Source organism: Convolutriloba macropyga, chromosome 10, assembly GCF_964194025.1.
Source record: "Convolutriloba macropyga chromosome 10, txConMacr16.3, whole genome shotgun sequence".
In the NCBI taxonomy this organism is placed as follows: Eukaryota; Metazoa; Xenacoelomorpha; order Acoela; family Convolutidae; genus Convolutriloba; species Convolutriloba macropyga.
This window is the reverse complement of record NC_134477.1, coordinates 25678299-25692672: the sequence shown is the minus strand read 5'-3', so window position 1 is coordinate 25692672 and position 14374 is coordinate 25678299. Positions and strand designations below refer to the sequence as shown.

Here is a 14374-nt window from a genome sequence, read left to right as displayed (position 1 = left end):
TGCTGGTTCGTGGTAACATATAAAACTCTCTGCTGAATACTAGGGACAAGTTTGCAATTAAATTCCATGCTCACTTTTGACATAGGGCGAGAAGAATTTGCCAAAGTACTCAGGCTTGTTAGTGTCTTTAGTGGAGAGGAATCTCTTGAGGTTTTCCACGTGCACATAGGTGTCGTCATCTGTCTTCAGAACCCAGTCTATCTTGTCGTAGTATTTCTCATAAATCTGAAATAAATCTTTACTGGAATATTTTTATGGAGATCTAATAAAAGTAAAACAGTTGCAACTGATTAAATAAAATTGAACTCAGTAACTTTGTGGTAACCGAATTAGATTTTGAATAAAGTGTCTAAAACTTATGTAATATTGTTTTTTTTTGCTTAATTTAGTCATGAAAAATAGCAATCAGCATGAAATTTTGCACCTTTTTAAGATTTTAATTGGTATCGTAAAACTTTGACTTTTACTTTCTAACATTAACTGCAGATGGCATTTAACAAAGTTGAGTTTCTGCAGATAGAGGCCAGTAAATTCCAACTAATAGTTCGCCCTTTTGTTCTCTAACCCTTCCCTGGAACTGACCATTTCGAGAGCACATCTGGTCTTTGCCCAGAGTCGTCTATAGCCAGTGTGGGGTGTGACCATGATGGTGGGGAAGGAGGGGTTGTCCTCGTCACTGACGTAGAGGGTGATGTCACACCTGGGACCCCACGACATCTTCACGTATTTAGTCTGTATCTCTATAAACGAACGCAATCATGCTCTAACTTGTTAGAAACCCTTCTGAGTTACCGAGATGTTCACTAAAAATGGTTTGGTTACAATGAAAAATTGACATTGATGCGAGAATGTGCATTTGTCTAAAGAGTTTTTAGTAAACTGAGTTTTCCACGAAATAAAGACACAGACCCAAATGGATAAATATTCCTGGTTTGATATGAGGTCCGGCTTGCAGTTCTAAAACATTGATGTAGAACAATCAGTGGATGAGTATTGAGATGAAGTCCCTTTTTGGGACCAGATTGATTCAATCCTTCTATCTACATATTTGCCAAATAAAACCAAAGAAAAGAGAACATTATGCTACATTTTAAGGCTTTGTGTGTTTCAAGTCTGGCTGTTTTCAGTCTGGCTTGTTGGGTCGAATACATAATTAACTCACAGCAGGGCAAAGTTAGTCAAAATGAAGCCTACATAATCTAAAGTGAACACATGATCTATTTTTACTAAAATAGAAAACGAACGAAATTGTCACTAAAATAGTGAAATAGATTACGAGATAAAAACTCAGATGCTTATAGTATTTGTTTATAATTGAAAAAAAACCCACAAATGAAATGTTACCAATACTCGCATTAAAGTTATTACAATAAGCACTAGTTACGAGTTGTGAAGTTATTGTACATGAAATCCACCCACAGAATTACGGGTCCTTTTAAAGAATGAAAAGTTATCACGTCTTTTTTAGTACAACATTTATTTGCAGCTTCAAATCCGAACAAATCAGATTTATCATCAGTCAATCTGTCTGAACTATCTTGGGCTCTTGGACTGGCTTCTGGTTTGCCCAAATTTTCTGGCTCCGAAAGAATAGAAGATGACTTTGCGTGTTTATCAAACCAGGGAACCCGTTTCCAACCAAGATTAAATTGAGCTTCAGGACTCAAGGCGTGAAATAATTCATGATCTTCTTCTTGTGACGTAATATCAGATGATGATGTTTCTGATGACGGAACTCCGCGTGACGTCATTGATGACGTTGCGGTAACGAGTTCGACCCCAATGCTTTGCATGCATAGGCCTATAGCCATGTCGCTATTCATGGAGGTTTTATCCGAAGGACAACCAGTTTCATTTCTGTATGCAACCGTGACCAACTTTCTGAGCACTTCTTTGTTCATGACGTAGCCTGCAGGACTGGGGTAACCTCCTGAAACATGAACAGTTTAATGTAAGTTTGCTCAAGTTGTCAAGTTAGGCCGTTTTAGATGTAGACCTGATCACACCGACCTGGATCTCTCATGGGGGTCTCTCATAACCCTTCAAAAGAATCTGGCAGCAACTCTACGGTCCCAATATTTAGGAAACCAAAAGAAGACCATTTACGTAAAATCATAATTGCTCCAACCCCTCTTGAGGGCGGAGGAATTATATACTCAAATGGGTTTTTTTCGATATATTCATCGTAGAGAGTTGTAAGTGGTATCAATAAAAAAGCCCGTCCAGCGTAAAATATGGAAGTAGAAAGAGTTTTTTGAATTTCGTTTTCTAGAGCGAGTTATCGTGGTTGAAATTTTTGTGAATATTAGACCAATTTGCAATACTTTATTCACATTTTCCCGAATTTTTGCCTAAAATTTTGTCAATTTTGCTAAAATATGTAAAAATTGTTAACAATAGTACAAATGATATTATTTTTAAAAGACAAAAAAAGTTTTGTTGACTATTTTGATTTAATTTTTCTGGGCTAATGTTTTGGCTAAATAATTCAAAATTCAGCGTTTTTCATCAAAAATAGCACGAAATAGGCTTCTCTAGTCCACTTTGATTAAATTTACCGCAAGTACACAACCAAAAACAACTAATACAATCTTTTTAGACTACAAAGGGAGCTGTTCTTACTTCCATTTTCATTGAGAGTAGTCTGGAATTAAAGTTTTGCCACTTTTGCTAACTTTACGATTATCAAAAACCCAGTTTTTTAAATCTTTTAACTAACAAATTATATCGATCTAAGACATTCGAAACATTGAGTGTTATTAACGGACGAACATCAGTAACAAAGCCGGTTTTGGTCCAATTTGGGATTGTTACAATCCAAAATTAATTCTTGTTGTAATCAGTCGGTCTCTCTATTTTTAAAAGTTTCGACCTTTTTTTATGTTAATTGAAGATCAGCACAATTCAATTCAAAGCTAATTGATGACAGGAGGTCCAATTGGTTTCCTGAGCAATTCCAAGCTAATATATCTGATTTTTTTATTCGAAAGATTATGTCCGTTTTGACTTTCAAAAATGTTTGATTTTTAATTAAACATTGGCTTGTTGAACTTTGCCACATTTTTTCTTTTAACTTGGTCAACTTGTTGCTTAGTGTCAGCAAAAAAGTGCTTATTTTTCCACTTTTTCCTCCAATTTAAAATATAGTCTTCTTGCGGTTTGAAGCGTAAAGTTTTGGTTTTCTGGCTTTGATATCACATTTTTTTTCTGAATTTTAAGCATTAGTCTAATTTTCACGTTTGTTTCTCGTTTTGTCGCGTTATCTCACTATTGAGAGTTCTTATGACACATTAATGGCGTTCAAAGTAGGGCAAAATCGAACATATAAAAGTCTTTTAAAGTCATAGATTATGGTGTCAAAGGCTTCGACACCCCTTTCTCGAAGAATTTATTTACATCCTTTACGTTTGTCTTTAACCCTCGTCCTTACTTTGTCCTTTAGTCGTATGAGAATTCCTGGATGATGACGGGTCTAACTGGTTTTTATGAGAGAAGCTGATTTGAGTTGATGGCTGATAGCTTTGATGAGTTTGAAAACAATTGTTTCCAAGAAAAAATTAACGTTTGTTATTTTGTCTTTTTGTTACCTAGTCTTTTTGATCACAGGTCACATATGATATTTTTGTTGTCTTAGAAGGTGGAAATGAACATAATCTAAGGTTTTTAAAGAGATTGTTGTGATGTGAATTTACCGGCTTCAACACGGGGTTTTCGCAAAAAGTAAATTACTTTTGAAAGTCCTTTTCAAGTTTCGACAGCATTTTGTCTCAAGCCTTATTTGAATTGTTGTTTGTTGTTATTTTTGATGTTATTGTTGTTTGTTGTTATTTTTTTATATAAATTGAATAATGACAGGTCTCAATGCCCTCCTATGTAGGCGTATAGGATCATCAACCTGTCATATGTTTTCAATTGTTACCTAACGGTTCTCATTACTTTGAAGTAATATTTTTTTTGATAATAGGCAAATTTTTTGATTTCGTTTCGTTGGTTCCTTCTTGTCTAATGATTGTCGAGCCTTATTATGGAGTGGTCCCATATCTTTTCTAACGAAATACAAGTTATTTTGTTCAGCTTCAGTTTCATCTGACGCTTTTTATTATTGTTGTTCTTCTTGACTTGTTTTCTTTATAATGGCTGATCTCATTGATCGAATGCGGCATTTTTTTCCACTGAGTTGATGGCTTTGGAGGTGACCTTTATGTTCATACACATTTGTGTTCAAAAATGCTTGAATTTTTTGGGGTTTTCTATCTGTTCCTCATTTGGTAGACATTTATGCCAAAAATGTGGTTGAGTGGGGTCAGAACTTTATGTGCGTAAGCTATCAAGCAGCAATAATAAAGATAATAGTACTCTGATAGGAAAATCCAATCCGCTCAACACAGACAAAAAAGACTCATAATAATATAACTTCATTGTTTAAGTCATTAAGAACTATTTTACCTTGTTTTTTAGCAGTAACTTGAGTATAAATCTTAGTTGTATCGGTTTTTACTGATCATCATCTATAGTATCTATAGTCTTACTCAAACTTTCTTCGGAAAATTTTAAGATGAAAACATGCAGCTGATATATATATATATATATATATATATATATATATATATATATATATATATATATATATATATATTTATATATAAAAGCATTCTAAACAAAAATATTTCTTTTATACGCAAAATGTTTTATTTTCCCACTATGAAAAAATAAGGGAGTAATTGGCTGAATAAAATGATTTGCCAACAGATCGTGAAGAAGCCAAACAATTGTTTTTTGGCAATTAGTTTAATGATTTGCAGAGAAATCTACCAAAAAATAGCAGAAATCATTTCCAGGGAAAAAAGTTTATGAGAAGGAAACCATAATTAAACAAATTGGGTTTAGTCACTCCTCTAACAATATGCGGTTTAAACCCTTAATTCTAATCACTGATATGCATTAATTATAATAATGGTAAAATTATAATACTAAAATGGTATTATCATGGTCTGTTGGTCTCTTGTTAAATCAATCATAAAATTATGAAAACTATCTCATCTTCTATTTTCCAAACTTTTTTGCTTTTTTAATTAAATTATGCGAGAAAATATTGCAAGGTTTTCATACTCTTGATTAAGGTATGGAAATTATATTCTTCAGATAAAGTTGCGACTATTTTTGCGACGTTTTCTATTTACTTGACTGATTTTGCTAAAAACTCTAAGAATATAAATTAAAAATACAATTTTGCATTATCTCAACAGAAAATTACACGCATCATACAGATCTCACGTCATTTTACTAAGTGATAAACTTCTTGAATGTATTTTCACAATTTTTCTCTGATCTTTTAAATTTTTTGAATGAAACCATATGTTAACAGCTGTCAGCCAACACGAATCCTTGTAGTTCATTTATCACTATATTCAACAGTGGTCAGACAAATGTCTTTGTGGAAAAAAATACAAGAATACGTTGTAAAAGAAGAGAATGGTTCTAGCAAAGATTTATTGAAAATATAGCGTTTGAAACAAACAATTTTGTATTTAAATTTGTTAGTCATCATAACTGATTCAGTGTACTGATCTATTTCAACAACAAAATACGTTGGATAATGTTTCAATTGAGTTTCGCAAGCAAGATATTATTTTCCTTTTGATGTTGATGTATCCTCTCGTTGGTACCGACTAACTTCATTACATATAGATTAAACACAATAAATGATAAGAGCTGTTCTTGTTTTATGGTAAATACATAAACTTATAATTGATTAAATTTAATTTTTTGCAAGATCGGATGACTTTTTAGGCGAAAGCTCTATTGGTCAAAAGAAATGTTGTAGTGGCCATTAGGCAAAAACTTCAACTGTAGAAATTTTTTTTGAAAATTAAGTGAATAGCAATCAAAACACTTAATAGGCACCTCAAAATCCATTCGATGCTGTAAAGTTGTCAAGTGTCCCTTACAGTCGTCTTTAGTTAAGAAGAAGCGGCTAAATTTACGTGCAAAACATATCCCTATTTGCAATGTTTTGCTCTTTTTTTTACTCTACAATGTTTCATCACGGCCACTGATTTTGACTTCGTTAAAACGGGAAAAAGTGGTGAAGGTTTAGAATACTCATTACTAGCTATAAGGCAAATGACTTAGATTTAAGTGCTAGAGAAATGCACGAACAATTCGGAGACGTTGGGGTTATGCTACAATGAGAAAATGCTCGAAAGCATTTTTTTAAGTTATTGTTCTACGAAGTCAATTGTTACAGTAACCCAACTACTTCATTTTACTAAGCGGATTTTGTATGACTTTTTTTGTCTTCAATTGGTATTCACATAATTTCCGCAAGACCTTACTTCAGAGTTTTCGCCGAATGACTACAAAAGTTCCTTTTGCCTAATTTTCTACGTTTAGGATAAATAATTTGGAAAAAAAGAACCGCTAAAATCTGGTTGTTTTCACATTTTTTTAAAACTCTTGGTCATCCTGATGGTTTTAACTCTTGATCGATCCAAAATCTATATGAATACTTTATTAAAAAACTCTACATTTAACTTCTTTGGGACTTCAAAAATGCAAAGCATTTCATTCATTTTTGTTCTCTCATTCTCCAAACTTCAATTTATGTCAGTTTGCTCCCCTTAATTTTTATGCTATTGTGAAACTCTCCCTGCAAACGTTTCTTAATTATATAACCGGTCAATTGCTCTGAGAATTGTGTTTTTGATTAATTTTTCTCACCCGTTTTTTTGTCATCAAGACCCTTGATCGCTATTAAACTTTATGAATATTTAAAAGCAAAAGACTATTCAGAATCAAAACACTGTCTGTAAGTACACTGTTTAGCGACTTTATTTCTGCAGTTCTTGAGTTGTCGAAGCATGTACATTATAGCCCTTCTGTATGTCTGTTCTTGTTAGGAGGTTACATTTTGTTCCTGATTATTGATTATTGTTTTCTATACCTTAATGTTCGCCACAATTAGTTTTCAGTACATTGCTTCAAAGAAATTAATGCTTCAAGAAGCGAGTCAATAACAGTTTTCTTTAGAAAATCAATTTATTCTAAATTTATTTATAAATAAATAGAGATTAGATATCGGGTTAAACAATTTCTTTTCACATTTTTTGCTGTTTCTGCAAAAAAAGATCACCACAATCACTAAACTGAAAAAAACTTTCAATTATCTGGTTGAGATCTATTAGTCTCGAAATTCATTAAAATTCTGCAGCAAACTAAAGCTGTTATTATCAATTTTTGCAGTTCTCTAGAACAATTTTAACGTTTTTTTTGTCTATCAGACTTTAATTTTATTTTTGTTCCACGATGCTTGGTTTTTCAGAATCAATACATTTTTTGTGGTTTTTCTATTTGTTCAAAGTCTTTTCTTATTAAACATTTGTGAGTAACTCAACCTATGTTGGATTGTACATGTTGAATATTATGTATAATTTGGAATTTTTTGATAGCCTTTGATAGTTTTTGATAGTCTTTTATAGTCTTTATGATAGTCTTTGTCATCAAAATGTTTTTTGAATATGGCATTTGGTGCAACTGAATACAAAGAAATGATTGGCTAAACAATTCATTAGAAAAAAGGGTACAACATCAACTCAAAAAGTCCTTTCTCATTACATTCGTAGATTGAAACTGTCATTTTAATTGACAAATTGACAGTACAGTCTTATTGGCTGAAATAATCAGTGAACGCAAAGTAAGCGGAAGTAAAAGTAGGCCGACATAAAGGCAAGCAGAAAGTTATGTAATAGTAATGTAATCTATCAAAAAATAATGCCTTGTTAACCGTTACAATCATGACTGCGTATAGTATTATAAGGTATAATGTTTTCCAATGCACTGAAGAACAAAAATACGTCATTTTGTAGACATCTAAGCGTTACGGGCTTCAACGGACCGCTACTCAGTGCCATGCCTCTCATCAGCTGATCCGCTGTGGATGTAATCCGGAAACGCGCGCGAAGTGCTCTCACTGGCCTGCCAGGGGCAACTTACAATACCGTATTCCAGAATTTTGCGGCTAACTTGACCTCTTTTTTCAAACTTCGGCTTGCTTTCCTATCGGCTGGCTTGTCTGCCACCAGAATATCCAATGCTTTGTAGGCCAATTTAAAACAGCAATTGGCCAAACAACTTCAAAATGATTGTCTTAGATGTCAGCGGTGTGATTTCCTAATGGTTCAAAAACATGTTTTCACGAAAAGTTGAAATTCTTAGCTTAAGGGCAGCTAAACCACATTCTCCACTTTTCCGGATGGGTTTCGAGTCACCTTACCATCTAACTTGCTGACTTCAATTTTATTTAGCTACCAGTGGAATATCCTGAAAAAATAATCTAATTGTTGATGAGAAAATGGCATGATGTATACAATAATGTAGCTCGATTATTGGCTCATTAGGATATGTTCACCGTTTTTTAAGTTATTTCAAAGCGAGATCCCGTATGTTACGACGAGATGTTGTGACATTTTTCAAATAACTCCGGTGCTGAAATTGATGAAATATATAAGGAAAAAACATACCTTTAACATATGGTGAAAATATCTGTCCATAGAATTCCTTGCTGCTTGATTGGTCCATCTTCAGAAGAAATTTCTTCAAGTTGCGAACGTGAACGTAAGTATCGTCTTCTACTTTTATTACCCAGTCAAATTTTGCCAAATATTTCTGAGTTCAAAGAACTGTTTCGAATTGCAAAAACAACTGCCTCAATATAATTTCATCATGAAAAACTAATGAAACGTTGCAAGAATTTAATTTCCTTTTTGCTTGATTTGAATGGTTATCTGACTAGTTTTCTGGCATTTTTTTGCAAAATACCATTTTTGGTCGGAATTTTTCCAAAATTCTGCCGGAGTTTTTTCCAAAATTTTCTAGAAAATTTCTGGCAATCTTGCACTAAAAAACATTTGCTGTTTTTGCCTGGGGTTTATACAGCTCGGTATAATGAGTCAAGACATGGGGTGCACCGCAGTGGTGTGTATATAAAAATGTATGGCTATTAAGCTTGCTTTTGCGACATTGAATTAATTCATGTTTGGTTTGATTTGTGAAGAGCTCATTATTGGGAATCGCAGTGTGGATGTTAGCCCCCCCCCCCCCCCATTTCACTTACGGATCAGACTAATATCATTGCCTGTACCCCACTTACACGTACTATGCCTTACATCGTAACTTGTGCAATTACACAAATAGTTTATCAAAATTTGTAACTGATAAACGGTGAAGGGGGATAGATCCAACATTTCAATTAACTACCTCCCCCCAGAAACACTCATTGCTGCTAGACCAGGAGCAGGAACTCCGGCTCTAAACAAACTGTTTTCTATTGTTTTTTGTTCGAAACAGTTCCCTGATAAATCAGATGGAATGCATTTTTTGTCTTTGCCCATAACCATTGAGTTCCCTGTAGATCAGTGACTTTGACAGTCGGAAATGTAGAGTTGTTCTCGTCACTGATGTAGAGGGTGACGTCACACCTGGCACCCCACGACTGCTTAATGTACGTGGCCTGCGTCTCTAAATAGTTGCGCTGGTTTTGGGGAACTCAAGAATCCCCAAAATAAATAAAGTTAAGTAACAATTTTTAACAGGAATGCATAACCGAAAATGCCAGAAAGTTAAATATTCGTTGTATATATGAATCCCAAAACCATTCATATGCAATTTGATTTTAAAAAAGTGCACATCCACCACACTAGGGCGAACGGTTTAAGTCGAAAGCTCGATGAGGCAGACGCAATTTTCTAGCTATTTGCGAATATCTTAAATTGATTTTCTGAGAAAATTTGGGTAATCCATTTAAAACCCTGAAAGCTGGTTATTCGAAATCCGCTAGACGCTATAAAGTTGTCAAGTGTCCTTGAAAATTGTGGTCTGATGTAAATTAATTGGTAAATTACATATAAAATATACTATTTTTTCAATCATCTGTACAATTTTATTACCGCCTAAGCCATTGATTTTGACAAAACTGACGGGGAAAGAATGGCGAGTTGGTAAAATAAAAGGTTTAATTTTTCCCATTTGTTCCCAAAAATTCCCATTATCGCCCCTCCCTTCTTAGAGCGTTCATCACCCAACACTCCTCCCCAAAATTTACCATAAATATACCATAATAGGGGTGGGGGTGTACGAAGCGGGTAAGCGATAAAAGGAACTTAATGCGCTTTATTTTAGAGGCTTTCCATATCCCCCCCCCCGTTATTTCTGCCATAATCTGGCCTATGTGATAAAGAGATGAGTACAAATGATACAAAAGTACATTTTTTGTTTTTCATCAATCTATTTACATGCGTTTTTTTGTAGTAAAAAAACTTTGATCAGATAATTGAGCATCGTATGCCATTGGTTCCAATGATAAAAAATGTTTACTTCTCAAGAATTTGTTGCTATGTTAAACTTTGAATCTTATTGATCCAATTTCATTCATTTAGTATACTCATTTTGATACCTACTGTGCGTTGCCTACCTACTGTGCGTTGCCTACTGTGCGTTGCCATACATACTGTGGTCGTTATTTTTGATTCTTAATAATTTTCTTGCAGAAAACAGTGAGAATATATCTAGTCTGCTTTCCGTTTTACGAAGCCAATCTGACAAAAAAATGTTAACCATAGGAAACAGCTTCTAAGTTTTGAAGTATTTTTCTTGTCATTCGCACGAATAGTAATTTAACAAATACACAGACTTAATTCACTGCACTTCAGGAGCAATAGTGCGTGCGAAGAGGTCTTGAGCATGTAATACAGTTTCAATACCAAATTTTTAAAACTAATTTTGCTGGAGAATTACACACAGGGTTTTCAATTAAATAACACATTGCTATCACAACTAAAATTTATTAAGCTCCATCATCAATGAATTGAACGACTATTTTTCATTAGGCTTACTTCACTCCTCAATTTGCTCTCACAGCCTTGCAAAAAATTTTCCATAGCTCAAATAACATTCTAATTGAAAGCGACGAAAAGTGGTGACGAAGGAAAAATATTGACTTAGTTTGGACTTTGTTTTAACACCAAGTTTGTAATGGCTGCTCTCCTATCAAAGTCAAGGAAAACTTTACATCGCCCAGTTCGTTTCAGCGGTTTCAAATCTGTCCGGATATTGTGTTTTTGCAGTTAACTTTTGTGAACCGTATTATCCGCTATACTGTAGAATACCGTTGCATTACTTGTTGCTCAATTACTCCTGATAACTAACTGCTCAGCTTTGCTGTATAATAACCTTGTTTCTCTCAGAATAACAAAATAATTCAAATTGAAACAATCAATTTTTGCTCGGTTTTTGGTTAATAACTCAAGTTATAATTCGGAATTGCAAAATCCCCTATGCACAGCTCTAGGTAACTGTCCTAGCTACTGGTCAGGGCAAATAATTTCCGTCTTCGATTTCTTAATGTTCTGGGCAACCTTTTCCCGATAATCAAAGTTAACAAATATAGCCAAATTCGCACTTTAATCAAAGTTATCAAATGTAACCAAATTCGCACTTTGTGATTTCTCAGCGCACTCAATTGCTCAATAACGCAATTTGTGAACTATACTAGACTTCGTTAAAGCCAGTAAGAGAAACTGACTTTATGGTTTGCACAAAGTTTCTCTTACTTAGGAACTTCGTTCCTCAGAAAGAAAGTTTTGAGAATATCAAAAGTTAATTCTCTTTTCACAAGTCAAAGTAAAGTTAAAACTGTACAATCACTAAAATGATCTACAGAAACAAGACACGATAACAAGTAATTTACCGCTTAAGAAGGTGTGCTTCAATACGCACTGTATGTCAGTTTAATATAACCAAAATTGCAAGTTTCAACTGATTTTTGGTAGTTTTTCAAGCTTCTTTTATGCTGCTAGTCACGTGGATTTACATGTCAAATTCAACTGTCGATTGGTTGTAGATAATAATGTCGAGAGAATGTAAACACTTTTTCATAACGTCACTTTTCCAGTGTAAATTTGATGTCATGGGAAATTTGTTAACCATGTAGAAGTTTTGTCGAATATTCTGTATCAGTAACAGGTTGATTCGCTATCTAATCGCAAAGAATCTAATGCAATGCTGTTAGGTTGTAGTTTTGTTTCGCTAGTGGTTAAGGTAGTTCGAGTTTGAGTTTCATTTCACGTATGACGATTGTGTACTAATAATAGTTGCTAAATATAAACGTTGAACAAAATGAACAAATCTGTATGGCTTCAGTAGAATGTAGCATTAAATTTTGCTTGTCATGCTACTCTAAATTAAGCTGCTTTAAATGACATTGGAGCGCTATTCAATTTGATTTCTGAGTTGTTAAACTCAGCCGCAATAAGGTTGTTCAATATAGTTACATTACTCAATCATACTGTCGAACAAACGTCGTGAACAACAATAAATGTGAACAACAGGCAGATTGTGATATATATTCCAAAAAAAAACACCGATACATCATCGCAAAGCATGCACTTTTCTCGAAAAACTTTATTTGAATTTGTTTCCACAATTCCTCGTAACAAAGTGTCAATTAGGCAAGTTTTAAAAAATTAAATAACTTTTTAATTTGTAAAATAATTGCATAAAAACACTCTCATTAATAATTGCCAAAAAGAAGAAATGGCGAATTAAAAAAAAATTCAAACAAAAAAATTCAAACAAAAAAAACTGAAACAAAAAAATTCAAAAACCAGCTATTATGAGGAGTTTTCAAGGCTTAAAAGTTTTGTGAACATTTGTCAAATTACCGTAAGCTTATTATTTTTTGAGTAATTTTCGGTCAATTGTGGATTTTTGCACAATTTTGTTACTATCATAGACAAGTTTGTTTAATTAGTAAGAGCATTCATTTGCAAGATTCTTGTTAGTTTTATCGCAGTTTTACAATCAAATAAAATTCAGAGCCAACTTTTTAAAGATCAGTGAGAAATCAAAATGAAGCAGTGAGTTATGCAACCCCAGAATAGGAAAGAAAGCAAACAAAAGCTTTTTTGATGCGTAAAATTTTTTCAAATTGCCTCTAAAGTAGAGAGACCAAATTTTTATTGAACAAACTTAAGAAATATAAGGATTTTTTTCACGTTCGGGAATTAGTTAGAGCTGATAGATGTTTTCTAATGAAGATTAAATGTTACTGTTTAAACCATTGATTGGAGAGGAACAGAATTTTTATGGCTTTGTTTATATAGGTTTTCAAGAAAACCATGTGGTCTCTTTAGTACTAACTGTATTCGTGGCAGTTTTTGTTTTCTTTTCCAATATTTTTATTTGAAATGTCTCACTGACGGTTTTTAAAAAATGAGGTTGAGACTTTCTAATGTATCATTTAAGCAGCTCACTCCGATTTTGTCATGTGTTTTGTAAAAATTATGTGATATTTTGAACTCTATCCGTATTTTAGTTCTTGTTGACGTCCAATCAGTAAAACTGAATAATGAGAAAACTTTTGGGTTCTCTAAGGGGAGGGAAAAGAACTTTAATTTATAGTTTTTTGGTCAACAACTCTCAGTCATACGCTAAATTTTAGTGAAATTACGTGTTTTGCTACTATTCGCTGTTGTTTTTATTTTTTTTATAAATTATTTTTCAATGAAAGGTACAGTTGAGATTTTTTATGATGAGTAAACTACATTACGTGATGTTAGCCGTCAATTACTTCCAAGTTATTCCTCTGTAGTAATTCTAGTTTTTATCGAAAATTGTTGCTTTTGCATTTCTTACCAACAAGCCTCATCAAATTTTTAGAGCACTTCCTATAATTCATTGATTTCAACTTCTCGGTTGAAGTACTGATTTTGATAGCATCGTGTGAGGAAAAATGCTTGATTTTTTGTATATTGCCTTCATTTGATGGTGCCTATTCGCCTTCTTGTTTTTAGGCCTATTTTGTTTCTAATGGCATTTATGAAACAAAGATTGCTGAACATTATGAAACTGCTACTAATTTTGAACTGCTGTTGCGTCTTAAGTCTTGTTTCTCTCAGAATAACAAAATAATTCAAATTGAAACAATCAGTTTTTGCTCGAGTTTTGGTTAATAACTCAAGTTATGATTCGGAATTGCAAAATCCCCTATGCACAGCTCTAGGTAACTGTCCTAGCTACTGGTTAGGGCAAATAATTTCCGTCTTCGATTTCTTAATGTTCTGGGCAACTTTTTCCCGATAATCAAAGTTAACAAATATAGCCAAATTCGCACTTTAATCAAAGTTATCAAACGTAACCAAATTCGCACTTTGTGATTTCTCAGCGCACTCAATTGCTCAATAACGCAATTTGTGAACTATACTAGTCTCCGTTAAAGCCAGTAAGAGAAACTGACTTTATGGTTTGCACAAAGTTTCTCTTACTTAGGATCTTCGTTCCTAAGAAAGAAAGTTTTGAGAATATCAAAAGTTAATTCTCT

The 14374-nt window shown here is 33.5% G+C and overlaps 1 protein-coding gene across 2 annotated transcripts in view; it reads right to left on the bottom strand.

The window, feature by feature from the left end:
• LOC142348386 (glycoprotein-N-acetylgalactosamine 3-beta-galactosyltransferase 1-B-like) overlaps positions 1-14374 on the bottom strand; it is a 90167-nt gene that overhangs the window by 43680 nt on the left and 32113 nt on the right. The window contains exons 2-4 of one of the 2 annotated variants that reach the window (XM_075399713.1): positions 9354-9516; positions 8520-8668; positions 1086-1930 (exon numbers count right to left, since the gene is read on the bottom strand). In XM_075399713.1, coding sequence (XP_075255828.1) covers positions 1377-1930; positions 8520-8668; positions 9354-9516 — 866 coding nt within the window. In that variant the 3' untranslated portion in view covers positions 1086-1376. Of the gene's footprint in view, positions 1-74; positions 226-582; positions 741-1085; positions 1931-8519; positions 8669-9353; positions 9517-14374 lie in introns of those variants that run through there. The other variant, XM_075399714.1, reaches the window with a different exon arrangement.